The sequence below is a fragment of the Aspergillus novofumigatus genome (assembly GCF_002847465.1).
Source record: "Aspergillus novofumigatus IBT 16806 chromosome Unknown P174scaffold_1, whole genome shotgun sequence".
Classification (NCBI taxonomy): domain Eukaryota; kingdom Fungi; phylum Ascomycota; class Eurotiomycetes; order Eurotiales; family Aspergillaceae; genus Aspergillus; species Aspergillus novofumigatus.
The window spans coordinates 4616459-4637473 of NW_020194274.1; the positions used below are offsets into that span (position 1 = coordinate 4616459).

The 21015-nt window shown below is 46.0% G+C and overlaps 9 protein-coding genes across 9 annotated transcripts; 6 read left to right on the plus strand and 3 right to left on the minus strand.

The window, feature by feature from the left end:
- Positions 1 to 540: 540 nt before the first annotated feature.
- Positions 541 to 1373, plus strand: P174DRAFT_456939 (uncharacterized protein; the record flags this gene model as incomplete). The annotated part of the gene is made up of 5 exons (XM_024829483.1): positions 541 to 768; positions 793 to 837; positions 868 to 936; positions 961 to 1102; positions 1321 to 1373. 5 exons carry the CDS (start codon positions 541 to 543, stop codon positions 1371 to 1373), a joined length of 537 nt encoding a protein of 178 aa, XP_024688101.1.
- A 124-nt stretch (positions 1374 to 1497) lies between these two features.
- On the minus strand, positions 1498 to 1737 carry P174DRAFT_360918 (uncharacterized protein; the record flags this gene model as incomplete). The annotated part of the gene is made up of 1 exon (XM_024821751.1): positions 1498 to 1737. A coding segment is annotated over one exon (240 nt), but the record flags the coding sequence as incomplete, so codon positions are not given.
- A 1308-nt stretch (positions 1738 to 3045) lies between these two features.
- P174DRAFT_456940 (uncharacterized protein) lies at positions 3046 to 4321 on the plus strand (the record flags this gene model as incomplete). Its single annotated transcript, XM_024829484.1, has 5 exons — positions 3046 to 3729; positions 3817 to 3851; positions 3876 to 4049; positions 4089 to 4228; positions 4263 to 4321. The coding sequence occupies 5 exons, from the start codon at positions 3046 to 3048 to the stop codon at positions 4319 to 4321; spliced, it is 1092 nt and encodes a 363-aa protein (XP_024688103.1).
- A 4852-nt stretch (positions 4322 to 9173) lies between these two features.
- Positions 9174 to 9427, plus strand: P174DRAFT_334459 (uncharacterized protein; the record flags this gene model as incomplete). The annotated part of the gene is made up of 2 exons (XM_024821680.1): positions 9174 to 9326; positions 9374 to 9427. Coding segments are annotated over 2 exons (207 nt in total), but the record flags the coding sequence as incomplete, so codon positions are not given.
- A 2067-nt stretch (positions 9428 to 11494) lies between these two features.
- Positions 11495 to 12172, plus strand: P174DRAFT_417178 (alkylmercury lyase family protein; the record flags this gene model as incomplete). The annotated part of the gene is made up of 1 exon (XM_024824583.1): positions 11495 to 12172. The coding sequence occupies one exon, from the start codon at positions 11495 to 11497 to the stop codon at positions 12170 to 12172; it is 678 nt and encodes a 225-aa protein (XP_024688105.1).
- A 1280-nt stretch (positions 12173 to 13452) lies between these two features.
- P174DRAFT_383269 (uncharacterized protein) lies at positions 13453 to 16792 on the minus strand. The gene is made up of 4 exons (XM_024823152.1): positions 16483 to 16792; positions 16339 to 16423; positions 15056 to 16275; positions 13453 to 14990 (listed from the first exon to the last, which is right to left on the minus strand). The coding sequence occupies exons 1-4, from the start codon at positions 16550 to 16552 to the stop codon at positions 13846 to 13848; spliced, it is 2520 nt and encodes an 839-aa protein (XP_024688106.1). The 5' UTR covers positions 16553 to 16792; the 3' UTR covers positions 13453 to 13845.
- A 1659-nt stretch (positions 16793 to 18451) lies between these two features.
- On the plus strand, positions 18452 to 19070 carry P174DRAFT_49911 (uncharacterized protein). The gene has a single exon (XM_024830915.1). The coding sequence runs from the start codon at positions 18669 to 18671 to the stop codon at positions 18990 to 18992; it is 324 nt and encodes a 107-aa protein (XP_024688107.1). The 5' UTR covers positions 18452 to 18668; the 3' UTR covers positions 18993 to 19070.
- An 84-nt stretch (positions 19071 to 19154) lies between these two features.
- P174DRAFT_427691 (uncharacterized protein) lies at positions 19155 to 19475 on the minus strand (the record flags this gene model as incomplete). Its single annotated transcript, XM_024825459.1, has 1 exon — positions 19155 to 19475. One exon carries the CDS (start codon positions 19473 to 19475, stop codon positions 19155 to 19157), a length of 321 nt encoding a protein of 106 aa, XP_024688108.1.
- A 631-nt stretch (positions 19476 to 20106) lies between these two features.
- On the plus strand, positions 20107 to 20980 carry P174DRAFT_427692 (uncharacterized protein; the record flags this gene model as incomplete). Its single annotated transcript, XM_024825460.1, has 5 exons — positions 20107 to 20152; positions 20188 to 20280; positions 20493 to 20645; positions 20697 to 20759; positions 20856 to 20980. 5 exons carry the CDS (start codon positions 20107 to 20109, stop codon positions 20978 to 20980), a joined length of 480 nt encoding a protein of 159 aa, XP_024688109.1.
- Between the last annotated feature and the right edge of the window lie 35 nt (positions 20981 to 21015).

Sequence of the window (21015 nt, forward strand, 5' to 3'; positions counted from 1 at the left end):
ACTGGCCCAAAACGATCAGCCTTGGAACTGGTCTAAGCCTGGAATCAGTGTGAAGCTGCACGCATTAGCGCCAGGCTGTTTCATGGATACCACAGGAAAACTGCAGTACGTACCCGCTGATTCGATCGCTGCACCAAGTTTGATTGCGGCGGGGGAAAAGTGAGTGTGCGCAATCCAGACCAATCATATTATGATTACGAGAGAACTGGCCATAAGCCTGGCAGTAAACAACCCCCCTTGCGCGTCACAAACGAGGGGAAGCTGCGGTCAGCACGCTTAGAAGGCTGCGATTGGATGCCTTAAAGTTGGGTGAACTTTTGGAATGTCCCAGGTAAGGACCTATTTATAGTCGTCCTGATTTACAAAAGCCAATGATTTCCGATTAGAAGTTAGGGAGTAGTTCTTGTTCTTGTTCTGCTCTCTCTGTTTATCCCTAATAGATAAAATGGAACTCCATCATACCAATGAGAACAAAGATCAGATCTTCAAACCACTATCATTGCCGGTCGCTTGGGCGACTTTGTTCGCGAACTCACCACAATGATTAAGACAGTGCAGTTCGGACGGCTCCAGCTTACAGGCGATGGATATAATGCCATGGAAACTGTAAGTCGCGAGCTTGCAAGGCTTTCAAAACATATGGCTGACAAAGTGAAGGCATTGGGGAAGAGATGGATATCTGCTGTTATTACAGAAGGGCAAAAGCTGCTATCCTGTGCGGAATCTACTAAGGCAGAATTAATGAAGAGCCAGAAACCCAAATGTCAGGTTGTCTTTATCAGAAATATATAGCTGTTCTTTAACCCCCTGGAGGTATTGAAACTAGATTCTCCAGCAGTCTAAAAATGAAAGCAACTGACCCGCGAGCGCTGTGAAAGACTGAGAAGTCTTGCCCTGAATAAAATGATTTTGTGGGCAGCAGCATTTGCTCCCAGTGTTTAGGATTCTAATGTACTTTAGAAAAGCATGTTTAACTTTGTTATTAAATTCCTGGAGCCTGGGAATTCTATACAGTGGCCTGCTTACATCTGGGAAATTTTAGATACATTGGCTCTGGAACAACCTCTTTGCCACTCATCTGATTTCAAAGAGTTTTTGACTGGTCAGTGCAGTGACCCTTGTCTAAATGACTGGCAGCTAATGGAGTCTAGATGTGCACTAGAGTGTTGGGATGGATCAAAACATCACTCATTCAAGTTCTTAGGAAGCGCAGACGCTGCAATGAGATGTTCCTGGTGTCGACGGTAAGCAATCCTATGAATATCCTCCAAACTGACGCTGATGATTAAATAGAAGGAGCTCAGGAAGTCATTGAGTGAGCTTTTCTTGTCCCACATTCTAAGTTAGACAAACTCTTAAAGCTCCATCCTTAATCCGCAGCTTGTCATAGTATTATTCTCACTATTCCCATCGCGGACTGAGTAGTAACAGTTCTTATTTCTATACCGCGCGAAGATGCTATCTAATTTGGTTGGGAGTCATCATTACCAGTGATTTTCAACTCAAACCCTCAACATGCTTTCGTCTAATCATCATCAACTTGACTAACATTGCCTTAATTTGGTGATTGATTGGTACGACTCCCATCCATATCCCAGTTTTTCGAAGTGTTTCCCACTTGACCACGCCTGTCGAACCGTCTTTGACCCTTATACAGTCGAAGTATTTGGAGGATTTCGGTGGGCGAAATATAATTAAACGCTCTGTTGGCCACCCATCAAAGAACTGTAGGGTGTAAGAGACCTAGCTACTATCATATTCCATTTTAGACTCGTCAAAGTCATTTCCGAACTAAGTGATAAAAGAACATTAGCTCGCCACCTGATTTAGAGCAGTATTAATGAGAACGAATGTATTTGACAGCTTCCGCAGCGAGTTTCACCTTGTCGTTCGCGATTTCTTCAGATATTGGCACATATTTGGCTGCCATAGCCAGCTGATGTGGACCCTTGGTTCAGCATATAGTGTGAGTTGGTCTATATGGATAAAACAATATAGATCCACATACTACAGTACAGACTCACTTGAGCACAGTCAATAATCACTCTAGCGTGCCTTCATGTATTGTAGAGAGGTGGTTCGGAAATGAGACAACAGTTCCTGGCGGGACGACGACCGATACGAAAAAAGATTATAGTTGGCGGACTGGAGGCTTGTAAAAGGTGATGGGAGAGTTATCTTATTTTTGCGCTTTTGTTCTGGCGGTGGTTCCTTCCACGTTGGGTCATCGAACGGGTGAGGCTGGTGGGGAGTAAGTGAGTGTCTTCGGAATCATGTGACTTGGCGGGGTGTCCAAATGACGCCCAACCTCGAGTCTGATGTGTTTGTCACGTGAAAATTGCACGGAGGGAATCCGAACTACCGACTTCTCTTTTAGCAAGGCAAAACGTGACTTGGGTGATTTTTCGTATGTACCTTACTTTTTAACGGCACCGAAATGGTGTTGGAATGCCTTCCAATGATATGCTCTCACACACGTAGCTGCTATTACGGCTATATCATCAAAAGCTGTAAATCAGGTAAACTTCTAATCTCACCTAAGTTCAGACAACCAATCATAAGCTAAGATAGGCATGTACGCCACCCCTCGATCACCCATTGGTCTCCGAAATCAAAGAATATAGTATAGTATGTAGGCTCAATTTAAAGCATATGAGAGCAAAGATATCAGTGGCGTGCGGGTAAAAGTGTTCACAAGTACCATGCATATGCCAAGCTATTTGAGGATAGGATAATCGTAGAGATCCAACCTGTTTGAGGCGACCCGTTGCGCAGGTCGCGGCACAGTTCAGAGCTTGGTTTAATCGAGACATTGATCATGCATCCTGCGGAACATCTGGACGGAATTGCGAGAGCCGAAGCGACATACCGCGCTGAAAGGAATAAATATCCCGCATAATGGTTGACTAAACGAAAGACATATAAGGAGGCAAGTTTCCCTCAGGACTCCCTCAACCTCGAACATTGTTGATACAGACAGACCGTCAACCATCATAACTACTTTCCCCAAGCCAAACCAATCTTATTGCCAACCAATTCCCCAGCATGGCAATCTTCCAAAAGGCAATCACTGCACTGCCGTCTCCATGTCTGCAGGTCATGACGCCTCCTGGCAGCCCACCTCAGGAGTCGTCCTCACAGAGCACGGATAAGGATGACCTCAAGCAACTTTTTGTCAATGCTATCCGACAGGTGTTGTCGGAGATGCCTGTTGTGCCTAGCTCGTCGCCTAAGACATCCGAGCTCACCACTGCCAGCCTGCTTATGGATCTTCTGGAGGTCTTTCAGTCCACTCCATCTTCCGCTGCTACTACCGGGCACTCGCCATCAGCGCCTATTGGTATCGAGAAGGACAACCATCTTCAACTGCCTCTGGACAGTAAGGGCAGGACACCCCCTAACAGCCCCTGCATCACACCGTTGGAGACTGTCGCAAGAATAGGCCAACTGAAAGAGTCCACTGGCCTCCTTGTTCCTTCTACCGATGACCCGAGTGCATATTTGATCTATGCAGATGAGTCACAAGATACTGCAAGGAACCGCGAGGTCTCTGGAAATCCGAAATTATCAGTCACTGGCAACAACGTTGATGTTGCGAGTTCGCCAGATGTTGGACCACTGAAAGATGGCCAATCGACGCTGAGCGCGGTTGATATAACTGTCGCAGATGGAGAACGGCTGGTGGCAGGCGATTGGCTGTCAAATGTGGAGAAGAGAGAAACTCGTGGAGTGTAAGCGGTGCCATTGATTTGCTGAACACTGAACACATCGCTAATCTCTTGTCTTAGCTGCGACATAAAGAATGACTAATATAAGTGCCCCTCAGGACCCTTTGGCACCTCAACGCCTTAGTTTAATGCAAATGAGCTTGAGAGCCTGTTAGGGAACGCTGCCAAAACGAGAAACCAGGCTGACTCTTCAGACACGGCAGATGGTCTTGACCTTTGTGAGGCTCGTGATGTGGAATCTGAAGATCTTAGGGGTGACCATCAGGGTATTTCCTATCTAGAAGACTCCCATGTTCCCTCGGAGCCTGTTACAATGGACTAGTTGAAAGATCTTTTCCAAGCTATGCTTGATTGCAAAAGTCAAACAGCTTCCGGTGGCGCGGAAAATGGTCCTGCTGGACCTGAGAAGAAGGCAGAGAACAATCACAATAGCAATGACAAAAGGATTCTGGCCTCCAGGATGGAATACAAGACCATTAACAAAGCATATGTCCAGCACTGTCTGTATTCCACATCTGCTAATTATAAGCGCAGCTGGGATTCAAAGGCATATAAGTATAAGATTGTCGAATCCCCTCCCCCACAGGATGTGAGCAAATTAGATGAATTCATATTCGTCGTCCATAAGCGTATCCATAAGTACGGCTGATCGTTGCAGCTCTTTAACTGTCTGACATGTGTCCAGAAAAATAAACACACAATGTCATCATCTACATGAATATTAAGTCACCCTGCCTACGAGACATCTTGAGATGCATCCTGAAAGACATTAGAACAGCAGGACTTGAAGCCGACAAACCTACAGTATGGCTACTCATGCTTTATGCAGATGCAGGCTTTCTTGCTAATAGCAGCATAGGTGGAGTGAAACTTATTGTTCCATTTCCTTCCAGAGTTGAAAAGCTTCGGCACCAGCTCTGACAATGATACCACGGAAGAGGATGGCATGCGATACCTGAGTCTACTAATTAAGCACCTAGAAGAAGCATATGAGTTAATAACCAGCTAAATGAACTTGCTTCTAGCTCACAGGAAGATAACATACAACTTATTATAGGTGTTCTTCAAACTGGGCGCACTGCTGTACATAACCTGCCCTTCTATAGGTCTGCCCTGGTGCGTGCATTACAGCTGCGGTAAAGAGATAAAGACAGTCCGGAAGGGTGTTTGTTTTGAGATTCAGTCCCAGTATTTTGATTATGACAGAGAAGTGTTCAGTGAATCTACTAAGATTTTACAGATTAAAATGTTCACTAGAGCATGCAGAATTAAAAATCTCCTGGCATATCCATTGGCATTCCACCCTGATCTGGAAATCTGGTCGTGCCTAGTATTAGCTGGTTGAAAGTTCATATTGCTCATTGGCTGTTACCATCGCTAATATAAAGGAAATATATTCATCTAATATAAGGATCAACTAATGAAGGTCCATGTCAGTAGCAGGATCATGGTTAATGCTCAGCAATTCCGGAAGTGGAATCCCAACTATGCAAGACTAATGATAAAAAAGCCCCAGACCAATATATTTAGCCAAATTTTAGATCATAAAATTATTAACTATGTCCAGAGTAATGGTATGGATCCTGGTGAGTTAAAGGAGGAAGACCTAGCAATCTGCAGTCTAATAATTCTCAGCTTCTCCCTGAATGAGAAGATTTGGGGTAAGTTAATGCTTAACAACCAGAACTCAGTTAGCTAATGTCACTAGGAGAGTTTGCTGTAGAAAAGGTGGCTGTAATCTAATTCTCTAATGCACCCTTTGACATGTTAGCAATCCTAGAGGATAAAAAGAAGGTCATCAAGTCTCTTACTGAAAGTCAGGTCCGCGCAATGACTGAGGGAAAATTCAATGACATCATTAAAGGAAAGGGGCAAGGGTTATTATACTCCTGTAGTATGTATCTAAAACCTCCCATAATAACCAAAAGTTAACTGTTATGGGAAGCGGTCCTCCAGGTGTAGGGAAGACTTTGATAGCAGAAGCCATCTTAGAATGACTTCAACAACTACTCTACTTAGTAAATATGAGCCTGACATCCTCTCAGCCAAATAGAAGCTGATAAATATAGATTTCCACTAGAGATCTTAGCACTCAAGCTGAGCAGCTTGAAGTCTAGCTAACACACACCTTCTGTGTTGCCAGCAACTGGAAGGCTATGCTCCTCTTGGATGAAGCAGATGTTTACCTGTAGCAACAGGATAGCCTGCACTTAGAATGCAACCACCTTATTGCCACATTTTTGCGCACACTTGAGTATTATCCTGGTATCTTTTTCCTCACGACGAATATGCTCCAGGACTTCGATGCAGCCATCCTTAACTGGATCCAGTTAAAGTTGTAGTATCATGATCTGGACTTATTAGCCCAACAAGCCATCTTCAGACACTTTTCTGCTAAGACAGGAGCGGAAATTTTGGAAGATAAGATATGCAACTTTGCTAAGGTCAGCCTAAATGGTTAGCAGGTGAGAGATTCACTCCATCCTAAGATATAGGCGTAATACTGATATAATATCTAAAAGATCAAAAATATTATCAAGCTTGCACACAACATCGCCATGTCTAAGGGGGTTCCACTGCGTGCGGATCACATTTAGTCAGCCCTTAGAGCCAACAGGTATACTATACCCACTCCTGGCTCTAAGATTAACAACAGTCTCTATGACTACTAGGCACAGTGTAAGGGAACATAAAATGGACTTTACTACTATTTTAATTTATCTCCTATTTTCTAATAAATATATCTTTTTATTTAATATTTCACACTCTTTAAGGGCAGCCTAGAATACAGCAGTGTAGTTACTAGGACTTAATCTGAATTATCATGAGTCAGCTCCTATCAGACCAGGCACAGAGCAGGCACATCAATCAGCCCTGATGTTAGAGACTTTTCACAGTTGCTATCTTTAATCATAGAAGTAGCCTTCAGGTAATGGATGATAGTTCCTCATAGACAAGACATTGCGAGCCTGTTGTTGAACCTTAGTAGCGGAGATCAGGTGTTCCTTAAAGACAACATTCAAAGCATTTTGTAGTACTTCGTAGCAGAGAGTTTCTCAGAAGCCCTCATAGAGGGCCATCCTTATTTGAATTATGGCTTCAAAGCCCCTGATTCACTTTCCTTTCACCCCCCTAGTTCAGCTAGTACCTGTCTGGTCTCACCTCTAGACTTGATGACTCATAAGCTTAGCCAATATTGGCACTAATATGTGTATCACATACATTGACCTAAGAGCTTCTTAATGCTCTATCTCACTGTTCTGACTAAAGGTTCCTACATTTGGCAACAATACACCCGAAACACACTACTTGTGGGAGGACTGTCAGTTAGACAAGGGCAACCTACCATACGGTTTGCAGGCACCTGCAGCTAGCAGAGTAACATGCATTACAGTTGTTTTCTTCTCTAGTTGTGCCGGAAGATATTTCTTGATGGTCTGGTCATCGCCCGCTGGGCAGTGAGCAAGTTTAGAGATTCACAGAGACTTTCCCATTGAAGACTGAGTTATCATGTGACTGCTAATCTGGAAGGATGCCTTAGGCCTTGCAGAAGTTTCAAACAGACGACGGACTCCGTTCCAACATTTGTCAAAACACCAGATGAAGCGGAAATTGATCTCTCAGAAGACCACCCATGTAATCCGCGCCGTTCGCGTCCCGGTCAGTTCTATATCGACTGTATAGACTAAACCACCGCTACCATCCTCACCACTATCGAGTATAAACCATCCCCAAACAAGCTCAACGATGGACCCGCGTTATGGCGACGTGGCTTTTGAGTCAAATGTTGAAACCCCTGCCCGAAGGATTATGTGGGAGATTTCCGGCCGGATAATATTGCGGAATTCGAATTGGAGCCTGCTTTAATCGTTGACCTCCGTTCGCTTCGGACTAGGTCATCGGTCGGGGAGGAGAGCGCTTAACCGACACCAGGACATCGCTGTGCAGTATTCAAGCGCAGGGCTCGAAGCGATTGCATGTGGCCTGCTTCCATATCTCAGTAGGCTTAGAGACACAAATGCGCTTTCTGTTCCAGCCACTAGGAATGCCTAGCGAAGCGCCAGATATTTAGATTGGAACCGTGGGCGCTTCGGACTCGCTCCCACTTGGGTCAATTCCGGTCCATACTGTGCCGCTCCGCGCTCTGATGTACCCTGTGTCTGGCCACTTAATGGTCTGAACACTTCGGCGTCTGAACACCTTGGTGTCTAAACACTTTAGTGTCTGGACTCTCCCTGTGTCTGGGCACTTTATTGTCTGGACACTTCGGCGTCTGAACACCACTGGAGTCCAAACGCTTTAGTGTCCGGACTCGCCTAGTGTCTGGACACTTTAACGTCTGGACACTTCAGCGTCTAAACACCAATGGGGTCTAAACACTTTGGTGTCTGGACTCTCCTGGTGTCTGTCTGGACACTCTATTATCTAGTCACCTCGGCATCTGAACAATTAGTCTGCACATTTTGGCGTCATGGTATGGTAAACTATTGATATGTTAAAATGTTATCCACTGGCCTTGCTCTATCACTGGCATGCGTATGCTTCGGACCAGCAAGCACTAGCTTCAGACCATGACCTGCTGCCCAGAGTCCTGCTAGACCCCTTACAACTATCTTGTTGCATTCAAAAGGGCAAAGCATTAGAGGCTGACCAGTAGTGCTTAAGGACCAGAGAATGTTCATATAATCTAATATTACCTGAGCGCTAATATTCTTAAGGCGACAATACTAAAAAGATCAACCGCTTGGTCAATTGACATGATGAATATTTTTCTGAAGAACATTGAAACTCAGGGGCGCAGGGAAGATTATAAGATATTCAGCAAGTTAATATTATTGAGCGCTAATATTATGAATGTGGTGATATTAGAAGGATTTAAAAGACACACAAGTGAGAATATTATCCTGTTGGTAACTTTAGAAAATGTTAAATATTATCACAACCATAATATTATGGCACGGTTAATATTAGGAGAAGTTAATTTTATCCTACCCATAATATTATCGCGCAAAGTAATATTGGATGATGTTGATATTTCCAGCAGATAATATTATGAGTACAATAATATTATCCCCATTCGGTGTTATCGCGGGTTTAAGAGTCAGAAGTGAACTTCCTGTGTTTTTTGAACCAACCACTCTTCTCCGTGGGCTATCGGGGCCTGACCTATCAGAGGACTGGTGGTCATCCTCTCTGAATATATGTTAGCCGCCATTGAAGGGAAAATCGTGGTCTTCCGCGCTAATATATGCAGCTTTTGTCTTTTGCGCAAATGCAGAATTTGTGCATTTTATTCCAGTATAAATCATAGGTGCCTCGTTATAGATACAAATATAGAGAGAAGGCATTGAAACCATGCTTGATTCTAAGATGGGCACAAGTCATCCAAAACTGTCAGAGAAGCCGAGTCCAAGCAGGAGAAAATCAATTCGCCAGAAGTAAGACCGCCGCAAAACCAGTCTGATGAAAAAGTCTTTCAAATATAGCAAGATGTGCGGCGCAGATATCTATTTAGGCATATGCATAAGGGACACTGGTCAAGTGTATATCTTTTCTGCTGATGCTTCAGGATTCTGGGCATTTGTTGGATCTAAATTGGTATACTCCCACCATATGCATATCCATCCAAAGGCTAATTTGTTTAGAACTGCTATTATCCACCTCCAAGCCAAGTTACTGACAGGGACTTCAGTAACTCAGGAGACCACGAGGTGACCGTGGCTCAGCAGAGGACTGAACCAAAGGGCTTTGACTTGCATGATGCACCCTGCGGAGACACAGCTCTATAACGTTGAACCGCTAGTGTCAACTGCCCGAGAGTGACTGGGTCATCTGTAGAACTTGCGTGGCACAAATCAATGTATGTACGTATGTATGTATAGAATTTATTAAGGCTGCAAGAATAACCCGTGCGTTGCTCTCGGGTGTTTGCCATTTATATGTGCGAGGACGAAGTGCCCGTTTCATATCCATTCCTTGACGGACACCGCCAAAAGGCTGAGTCATCATCATGATGCCAGGATGCATAACTATTTGACTCATTGCTTGATCGCACGGATGCCCATTCCTACAAAAGTTTAGCGTGGCGCCATTAGGTGTATGAGTGGAACCTGAGGCAGCGAACTCCCTCCTTTTAAGTCTGTTGCGTGCTCCGCCTCGCCTAGATCACCTAGAGTTGTTATTGAGGCATGTGAGTCGAGCAGGTTGGCTGGTAGCTGTGTTGTCTTGCCAGTCGGTGGTGACTCCTAATTATGCGTTCAACAGCAAGACTGATGGCAAGGGCCCCTAGCCCCGCGTGCTCTCGGCTACAGCCACACATAGTACAACGGTGCACACCCACCTGAGGTACTCTCTGCGGCTTAGCTCCTCTGCTAAGCTCTCTTGTTTTGCTGTGAATTTTCCGAACATGGTGGTGTGTAATGTCCAAATTAGCAGCTCACGTAGGCAGCAACTATTCTGAAGACCAGTGGCCGTCAGAAGAATGGTTTGGATATACCAGACTCTCACGTTGTCTGAGTGGAGTTGGTCCTTCAATCAACAGCGCCAGCTACTGAAGCGGCGGCTAGCAACTGTACCCGCATAGTCATCAGCTATGATTGGCCTGAATGGTCGGCAGGTGAGAGATTCGGTCCGTCCCGAAATGTACGCGTATACTGACATAATATCTAAAGATCAAAAATGTCATCAAGCTTGCACACAATGTCGCCATGTCTGAGGGGGTTCCACTGCGTGCGGATCACATTCGGTCGGCCCTTAGAGCCAACAGGTATACTATACCCACTCCTGGCTCCAAGATTGACAACAGTCTCTATGACTACTAGGCACAGCATAAGGGAACATAAAATGGACTTTGCCACTGTTTTAATTTGTCTCCTGTTTTATAATGAATATGTCTTTCTATTCAATATTTCGCACTCTTTAAGGCCAGCCTGAAATACAGTGGTGTAGTTATTAGGACTTAGTCTGAATTGTCACAGGTCAGCTCCTATCAGACCAGGCACAGAGCAGGCACATTGATCAGCCCTGATGTTAGAGACTTTTTCATGGTCGCTGTCTCTAATCATAGAAGTAGCCTTCAGGTAATGGATGATAGTTCCTCATGGACAAGACATTGCAAGCGTGTTGTCGAACCTCAGTAGCGGAGATTGGGTGTCCTTAGAGAAGGCAATATTCAGAGCGTTCCGGGCTACTTCGTAGCAAAGAACCCTTTCGGAAGGCCTCATGGTGGACAGGCCATCCTTGCTCAGATTGTTGATTCGAAGCCCCTCAGTCCCTTCTTTTTACTCCCGATTTTACTAGTACCTGTCTGGTCTCACCCAGACTTGATGACTCATGAGCCTAGCTGATGATGGCGCCAGTGCTTGTATCACGTGGCTTGCTGCCAGTGGTCGCAGCTCTTGCTGAGCTTGATGTCGTGCATCTCACTTGTTTTAACTGAGGGTACCTAGGTTTGGCAACAATACGCCCGACTAGAGAGCTCTCTTCCTGGAGGAAGCATAAGCGCGGGAACAAGACGATCGACATAGAAGGGCTATGCAATCTTTACTGGATCTATCGTGCCTCTCCCACAGCCTTCTCTCGGTCACTGAAAGTCGAAACACCGGCTCTCCGCACCAGGCACAACACTGTCACAAACTGGGAAATATCAGAAGGACAAACGTCCGCAGCACTCTCTTACGCTTTCGTTTACAGAGCACCACATCCTAACGACAAGAAATATATTCCCTTGCGACGTTGGAACAGCTCTATTCTTATCGCTCGCCATTATGAACAATTCAAGTCTGCACGAAGCCATCATCTCTTCGTTTCTAGCGAACCAGCGTCCTCCGACTGTCAGCGAGATTGCCACCCGTTTCGAATGCAGTGAGTTGACAGCGCGGAAGGGTCTACAAGCTTTGGCAGACTACCACGGCGTTGTGCTTCATCCACATTCCGACGAGGTCTGGGTTGCCCACCCGTTTTCAGCAGCACCCACGACCTGTGTTGTTTCCTCGGGCGAGCGGAAATGGTGGGGAAACTGCGCCTGGTGCTCGCTTGGGGTGATGCAGCTCGCTGGCCGCAACGCGACTCTCAAGACAAGGCTTGGTGCTATCGGCGACGAAGTGTCTGTCACCGTCGAGAACGGGGAGCTGGTCGACAAAGATTACGTCATACACTTTCCAATCCGAATGAGTAACGCCTGGGACAACGTCATCTATACCTGCTCGGTCATGTTACTCTTCCGCAACGAAGCTGAGGTGGACGAGTGGTGTTCCACTAGGGGTATCCCTAAAGGAGATGTGCGGCCAATTGAGCAAGTTTGGAATTTTGCTGCCGAATGGTATGGACGCCACGCCGACGCGGACTGGACGAAGTGGTCATTACGCGACGCGGTAGAGATTTTTCGTCGTCATAACCTTACTGGTCCAATTTGGTCGATTGGGGACAACGCAGAGCGCTTTTGAGCGCCAGAGCATGACGAGGACAATTATACTGCCTACACACCGGTATGCTCACGGAAACACGCGTCTTCTGTCCGGCCATCTGTTTGTTTGTGGTCAAGGTGTCTTTGATGATGACTGGTATCACCCGATACAAGGATTGAGTACCTCCGAGAGCAGCCCGATACTCTTTTTGGGCTGGGGTTGGTTTGAAATCGCTTGTTTAATTCCTCGCGAAACGATAAGTCGATAAGTTTCTACGGCAAAAGTTATTTTCTTGGTTGGTGTCTCTAATCATCACTGCAGCCTTCAGCTAACGGAGGATAGAGTTCCTCATGGACAAGGCATTGTGAGCGTGTTGTCGAACCTCAGTAGAGAGGAGCGGAGATCAGGTGTTCCTTAAAGACGACATTCAAAGCGTTTTGTAGTACTTCGTAGCTGAGAATTTCTCGGAAGCCGTCATGGAGGGCCATCCTCATTCAAATTGTGGCTTTGAAGTCCCTAAGTCCCTTTTCTTTCACCCCTAATTCAGCTAGTACCTGTCTGGCCTCACCTCTAGACTTGATGACTCATTAAGCCTAGCCAATGATGGCACTAATGTGTATATCACATGCCTTAACCCCAGAGCTTGTTAATGCTCGATCTTACTATTTTAACTAAAGGTCCGTATGTTTGGCAATAATACACTCAAAACACACTGCTTGTGGGAGGACTGTTAGTTAGACAAGGGGCAACCTACCATGTGGTTTACAGGCAACTATAGCTAGCAGAGCAACATGCATCACAGTTATTTTCTTCCCTAGTTGCGCCAGAAGATATTTGTCGACGGTCTGGTCATCGCTCACTGGGCAGTGAGCAAGTTTAGAGAGTCACAGAGACTTTCCCATTGAAGCCCAAGTCTATCATGTGATTGCTAACCTGGCAGGATGCTGTAGGCCCGGAGAGGTTCAAACAGTCGACGGACTCTGTTCCAACATCCGGAAGTTGATCCGTCGGAAGACCGCCCATGTAATCGCGCCGTTCACATCCCAGCCAGTTCTATATTGACAGAATAGACTAAAATACCGCTATCATCTTCACCATTATCGAGTATAAGCCATTCCCAAGCAAGCTCAATGAAGGACCCGCGTTATAGCGTGGGACCTTGAGTCATATGTTGAATTCCCTGCGTATGTGCTGCTTACTGGCCCTAAGGCCTGCTTAGGAGTTAGATATGGGCCCCTTTACAGAACTTCGAAATCCGGGTGAAATGTTGATATTTGCGTATTCCCTTCAGCATATTTTTTGCATGGCTCACTCTCGGTCACGCTGATGGCCCCAGGCTCTGCTTTGCTTAATTAGCCGCGGAGACACAGGAGAATTGATACACTGGGGTAGAACTGAGGCGCCAATGTGCTGGGATTTTACTACATACGACTGCTCAATACAGTTCACCGGATTCCCATCTACCTAACTATCAGAACTCAGAGGTGGCACCATTCATATGGCCAAGGCCATTTGGCATAGCATTGTGAACCTCAGTCATCATGTCTCTCTGCCATATCTAATAGTTAGCCAATCCATTAAACTATTTGCATATTACTATATTTTCATAAACCAGAGCCACTCCGCACATATTCGGAGGCAGGGGCCCTGATGTGATCAGTTGTGGTCAATATTTGGACATTCCTTGTGCAAAGTCGGGTTGCATGTATAGGCTATGGTGCGGTCTCATCCTGGAGCAGTCTTTGCTGCACTGGCGGAGTCTCACTTTCCTGTTCTGGCGCTGGTTCTGTGGAACCAGCCTCCTGTTCAGGCTTTGATTCAGAAGTAGCGCTTTCACTCTGATCCATAACGGTTATACCACGTCTTCCTTCTTCCTTGGTCCACATTTTGGACAGCTTAGGAGACAGATAAATGACACTTCCATCAGAATCTTGGTTAAGAGATGTGAATATGCGTCCTGTCGAAGTCCAGTTCAAGAATTTAGTCATTCGACGTGGCCCAGATCCCTGCAGGAAGATAGACACAAGAGCGAATGCACAGACGAGCAGGATCATTGCTAGCGTAAGGAACGCTGGGATGCCGTACAGCATATGGAGCCTTACACTTTTGGCGTAAAATATCACTGAAACATCGGGCGCACTTGTCTCGGGTCTTTTTGCACCGTCTCCTCCGGTAGCAGACGTAGCCATACTTCTTGTTCCCAGAACATAATTGGCGGCTATATCCGTCCAGATCAGGTCCAGAGCCTCCGCTGTCCCCGAAAATGTCTGGGAGAGCTTTTGCCATTGAAGCAACAGTGAAATACTCGATGCGCCTGAATAGTCGAAAAATCCCATGCTGTTTGAACCCACGTCAAAAGCCCCCGCGAGGGCACGCCCATAGAAATATACCCCAGGGAGATTCTGGTAATCGGGTGACGTAGTAAAGATATTTGATTTACCGGTACCAGGTAGCCACAGATGCTCCTTGCGAAGAGTTGATAGTCCAAGTTTACTAGCAGCTTCAGGAGAAACCAGGCCCCAGAGCGGACGAACATCTCTCAGTAGGAGGTGGCTGTTTTCAACTCCCCACAGCGGCTTGGAAGAATTGTCAATATACTCTTTTGGTCTGATAGCAGTTACCCTTAGTCCAGATAGATCATCACTCCCGTTAAATCTAAAAGACACAGTCTTTATAGTGGCTTTCACACCAGCTGCACAGGAGTAAAGAGGGATCGACCAATTGGAGCCAGGATCATTGAACATAATTGGATCGCCTGGTGTCTGGCGCTGTGGAACGCCGTAAACCAATCCACAGTTAACGTGGATGTTGCTTATGTTCGCATAGTCAAGGCTAGTCGTTCTGCTACATAGATCGGCTGTTGGTGGACGAGATCCGGTCAGTCTTGGCAATGGCGTGCATTTGGAAGGGTCAACGACTTACTGGCAGCTGTGAAGTTGAAAGATTCAATATGGAAGGGGTTCTGGTACAGTGCCGGCTTGTAGCGTGTAAAATTTCCGATATTAGAGTTGCTGGAGTTTACTCCATCAACTGCCATGTCCGTTCCGTCCAGGTAAGATCCATACGGTACAGACCGTAGACTAGGGTGACTGATGATCGCGGTACCAAATCCTGTTTCACCCCGGGATAAGGAAAATCTCTTTCCCTGGTGAGAATCCAGATATCTAAACGCTCTTTCCCCAGACCCATTATAGTTACGGGGATTGGTCACATTCATAAAAATCATCGACACGAAATTATTCACCCATGCCGCGGTGAATGCCCGTTGTAAAAGCTCTGAATCATCCTGACTGTGAGTAGTTGTCCAGTTCAAAGGAGAAAATTCCGTTGGAAAATTGGAGAAGCCCCCTCGGTCAGTGAGTACAATATCCGTATAGCCCTCACGAGACTTAGCAACCTGATACTCGATGGTGAGATTTACGTCTACGCACTGCGTCTCCGGTTCGACGAACAACAGGTCTTCGGACCACTCGCTCCCCAAGGGTCGCCACGGTGGTGCTGTATGGTTGCGGAAGCCGATCCCTCCGGCTTGCAGATCGATCACCAATCCTTCCACCAGATGGTAACTACGATCCGTGATATGTGACTGGATCGGCCGTAATTGACTGAGCGAGTATCCTGTGCCGTTGTCCAGGGGGTTACTGATGTCAATCGTTTGTGAGGTCGTCGTATACCGCGACTGGATATCGAAAATGCTCGAGACCGATGCCTTCATAGTGGAAAGGCCACTCTGAAAAGATTCCATCAAATGCACAGGAATACTGGTATCGTAACGATCCACATCGACAAATTCCCCAGAGGCATTTTTATACCAGGTGGTGTTTCCCGGGGATCCTGGGCAGATCATAGGACCAAAACCTCCGCAGATGCGACTAAACCGGATATCCGCATTTCGCGGTGGTGTATTCTTCCCAAAGACCGACCTGTCCTCGAGATAGTGAAACTGCGCTGATATCGGCTCCTGGGCAACAATGTCTTGATACAACCCCAAGGGCGTGACTATAGCAGCAAGTGCTGTCAGGATTTTGGCGCCAGTCCTCGACCATGATACCACCGACACTGCGTAGCCTCCCGATGCCGAAGAATCTGTCCTCAGGATTGTTGGCCAATATGAAGAATGAAGCTCTCTTGCCAAGGCAGACCTACAACCAGATGTTAGTGTTTATCCGCCCCTAGCTCAATTGGTAGGTTCCGCCAATGCTGACCAAGTGCTAGCAGAAAAAGTAGGTTGCGAGGATTTCAAAAATCCAAGTAGAATAACAGGCAATGCAACTGGAATCAAGACCTGGACTTGTCTCGAATGTTGGTTCTTCGCGACCCATCCTTCGGTAGAGGTCTGAGAAGCTTACCGACTGCAATACCGACAGCGATCATACCAGACACGTCTGAGACAGTTAGGTCTGTCAAAGTGGCCGCCATCTCCAAAGCGACCCCTTGGGGAACACTTGATTTTTTGAATACGACCAAATCCTTCAAAAAATGAAAGCTGCTAGGATAAGATGCATTGTCTTTTAAATAAAGGAAAAGGAGGGCTTCGCCTGACTTTTCTACTATTTTTAGGCTGCATCTTCACTGTCCACGGAATACTACCATTTGAATGAGTATTATCAGATGAGGCCAATGAGAAACAGTCAAGCCTCGAGGTCCGTGTTATAGTCGGGTGGGTTTTGTCTGGGCACAGGGTGAGAAGTTCAGCTCAGTCCCTATGAGGTGAAGAGACACTAACTACATATCGCTAGCGTCTCGTATTCCTCCCACCTTTCCAGTGGTTGTTTCCTAAATTTGCGTATTTAGTGGAGTGTCGCATGTGTCTAGACGTAGCTAGTTATGAGGTGGACTGACATCAGGCATCAACATCTTGCAGGAAAAGGGCCAAAGATACTTGTGCCTGTTAGGCAGCCCCATGACAGATACTAGTCGCAATTTTCACATTTTGTGGTTAGAACGGTGAGTGCGCAATAGACAGTGTGTGGAACTGAGTGACAGCCGGGTGAGAGTACTCTTGTGAGCACGACCACCTCTCAGCTGAGCTCAGATACAGCGTTATTGTTCATCTCAATCTGCCTAAAACCGCGGTCCCTTGGCGCCTGCGCCCTTGAATATTAACCAAGGATTGGTCAGATCGAGGACGAGGCTGACTTTCTTGGGCTAATGTTACGGCGACCTATTTATACAAAAGGAACTTTTGGATTTTTACTGTTTGCCGCAAGTATTACCTATTGCCACTACCTCCACTCAACATTAGAAGTATAGAGATATTAAGTACCATATAGTAGGAATATCAAATCGAATTGAATGATATCGAATCCTCATATAGTAGGGATATCAAATGTAATAGTATCAATATCAAATCCTCATATGGTAAGGATAACGAATCAAATTGAATGATATCGAATCCTCATATAGTAAGGATATCGAATCGAATTGAATGATATTGGATTCTTATATAGTAGGGATATAAATCCTTATATACTAAGTTAGTAGTGCCCTATGTAGTTAGAATATATATTAAAGACTTAAGGGGTAGCCCACCACTTATACTACATATTCAACATATAAGTATAGTGATATTTAATATCCTACCTTCGCAAACGTTTTTGACAGGAGATGCACCCTGCGGAGACTGAGCTGCAGAGTGACTCGAATGTATGGATGACTAGGATCATTCTAAGATTCCAAAAATATGCCAGGTCTGTGAGATGTCTGGTCATTATCTGGGTGCTTTGTTCCAATTCGTTCAAGGATTTCCCTAATCAGGCAGCGTTTGCCAAGGGAATCAGATGGCCGCTGCGGCACCATCAAGCGCCCATGCATAATACAAAATGGCTCATCTACCAATGCAAATTGCGAAATCCCCTTTTTTATAGCCTTACCAACAAGGAATAACACAAAATTAAAGATAGAGATAGAAATTAATCAATTTAAGCCCAAACTGGTCCTAATCGTTTGGGCGGTTGGTACCACAAGCTGGTTCTCACCGAGCAAGGCGACCCCAGATATTGAACCGACTGGAGTCACTGCGACGGAATCTTCTAGGAGAACTATGGCCTGCACACACCGTGGCCACTATATGTTCCTGCATTATTCCGGCCAACCTTGATCTATCAGCCATTCATTTCAGGGATGGAGACTGGTCGTTACCTCTTCTGAAAGGGTGGCCTCGAAAGAAAATCGTGGTCATGACCTCTTCTGAAAAGTGTGGCCTTGAAAGAGAAAATCGTGGTCCCAGGCGCTGATATAATGCAGCCTCCATCTCTTTACGCACATTAGAATTTGCTCATCCCTCACCATAATATTTAAACCCCTCATTTGAATAGATGAACGCGAAGAACCATGCTGGATACTAAAATAGACAGGACACATTCAAAACTGCAAGAGAGCTCGAAGCCAAACAGGAAGTTAATTCGCCAGAAGTGAGACTGTCGCAAAGCCGGCTTAATGAAAAAAGCCTTCGAGTATAGCAAGATGTGCGGCGCTGATGTTTGTCTAGGTATACGCATAAGAGATACCGGTGGCGTCTATATGTTTTCAGCGGATGCTTTGGGATTTTGGGGATTTGTTGGATCCTAGTTGGTATCACACCCCCGATTTGCATATCACTTCAATTGCTGATTTGCTTAGGGTTCGTATTATCCAACCCCAAGTCAGATCACTGACAAGGACATTGGCAAGTTGGGAGATCGAGAGCTATCTTCCGCTCAATAGAGGCGGAACCGGAACAACCTGGATTTGCACAAGATGCTCTGTGGGACTTTCCATCCAGCCAGCCAACCCACTTGTGATTTCGAAGAAATGGCCGCTTCATCTGCCTGGATCCTTTTTCTATCTACAAAGAGAGATGACAAAAACCGGCTTATAATTGGAGACCCAAAGCTAGACAGCGGAGTAGGCCCAGCAGTACTCCTCCTGTGTCCATAATAATATAATGAACTCCCACAGCTTATCATTTATGGCTTTCTGCCTCCTGTCCGTGTTTGCACGGAAGAGAGTCGTAACAAATTCCTTGAAAACATCCAGCTCATCAAAATCGTCGAGCGGACCGGTTCAATCCTTCCATGTTGCTTGACAGTAAACTCCCTTTCCCTAGGACATGCATAAACAGGATGTCTGCTGCCGTCCCCAGCTGGGCCTTGATACCAGTAACCAAACAATACGCCCCGTTCACAATAATGGAGTTGGGGAACGCTTGGGAGGGAGATTCTGGGTATTGTGATTGAGTGGCGCTAGGAGAACCACTTGACAGTTCAATTGCCTGAATAGGGGCGTCAGGATCCGGTGGCATGTTGATTATGGTTGGTCTTTCCCCTGGCTTTCTTCTTGGATTTGCCTTTCCTTTTGACATCTGGGATCTAGGACGTCGGTTAGCATATCTGACTTAGAGAACTGAGGCAATGTATCCCTAGTGTTTTTCTACGGCTTCCTTTTTGGCTATCTCTTATGGTGAAGTGTGTTCAGGAAAGGGACAGACTCTACCTTTATGCATCCGGTAGCCTGGCTATTCACTTAGCTATCTTCCAACTTCGCTGCACCCATAGGTCATTGTCGGTAACATCACAGCTATGATTTAATCTTGCTTACTAAGCTGAACCTGTTCTTCTCTTTAGCAGCTGCTGCAGTTTGCGTTATATTCACTGATGATGGTTAGAGTGTTTCCTGACCATTGGCTGCTGGGTGATGGCTAGGGGCTATAGGGGGCTAGTAAGAGTAAGGTATGCTTCATTAATGTACCATGAGTGGTGAAAGCTGGCTTTGCCCAGCTTATTTGTGGAATCAGTGGACGCCTTGCCCTTGGATACTTGGACCTCGCTGTCTCTAATAAGGCTAACAGCAGCTGTATCCTACCTCCGCGGCCATTGAGAACCAACCGTTTGAGTTGTCTATGAAGCTGAAGTATGATTTAGCTGGGGTATCTGCCTTGGACATGGGCTGTCTGACGTGCCAGGACCACTAGAAGCATTGAAGGCCAACCAAGAATGTATGCTGGTTATGCATGCACTTGTTGTTCTGTCGCAGCCACCTGTATGTGCATAAAATTAGAACTCTTGCGGTTCTAGATGGCAATCTACCTAACGCTGAAGTTACTCACATTCAACTGTTCTTCGGGGTCTTACTATCGGTGTCAGGTGGACGTTCTAGACTTGGTTATGGTAAGGCGCTTGAAGCATATCAGGCATGAAGAAGACTTAAAAGGGTGTCTTGTCCCCTTCCTGCTGGACTCCTCTCCTGTTTCTGCGACCTACCCTTTCCTAATGTTTAATAATGATTTGCTCTTATACTAAGATGAGACAGGCCGTGCTGTATTGAGGTATTACTTTTGGTTATCAAACAGAACTGTGCTGCTGCTAACATCTGTTTCCAGTTGCTGGACTTGAAGGCTCAGAGGATAACCCAATCCTTATTGATCTTGACAATGTCTCTCTGTCTGAAGAAGAGACTGAGATATGCACTTCTCTAGAAAACTTTAATGGCTCTCTTGAGAACCCCATCTGGATCTTAGATGAGGCTACTGTTTGTGAGAGTCCGGAAAGTTAAATGGAGGACAATGCTGCTGTATGATGTCCAGACAGCTTGCTTCTTGACCCTGTTGGCACTCCTAAGGGGAACATGGAAGATCCCCAGTCAGAAAGTGAGTGTGTTGTTGGCATGGAGTGTTCTCTTGTCTAAATGCAGGCCGCAATCATGACTATATTTGACTCTCCTGAGCTTGCTGTCTATTATTTAGACGAGAGTAGACTCTGCGAGAGCCCTGAGAGTGACTGGCAGGGCGTAATTCCCGCTGGTTCCCCACGCATCTTGGCTGTGAATTCTATTTGCATTCCTGAGGGAAGTGTGGAGGTTGAGCCATAAAGGGACTGTGACATTGCCATGGACAGGGCTCTGCC

Bases quoted from the DNA above. Each gene is read 5' to 3' on its own strand.
- P174DRAFT_383269 (XM_024823152.1), bottom strand. From the start codon at position 16,552: ATGGCGGCCACTTTGACAGACCTAACTGTCTCAGACGTGTCTGGTATG. The intron at 16,424-16,482 runs GTAAGCTTCTCA...ATTCGAGACAAG, and splicing joins CGCTGTCGGTATTGCAGTCG to TCCAGGTCTTGATTCCAGTT. The intron at 14,991-15,055 runs GTAAGTCGTTGA...GTCCACCAACAG, and splicing joins TTTCAACTTCACAGCTGCCA to CCGATCTATGTAGCAGAACG.
- P174DRAFT_49911 (XM_024830915.1), top strand. From the start codon at position 18,669: ATGCTTTGGGATTTTGGGGATTTGTTGGATCCTAGTTGGTATCACACC.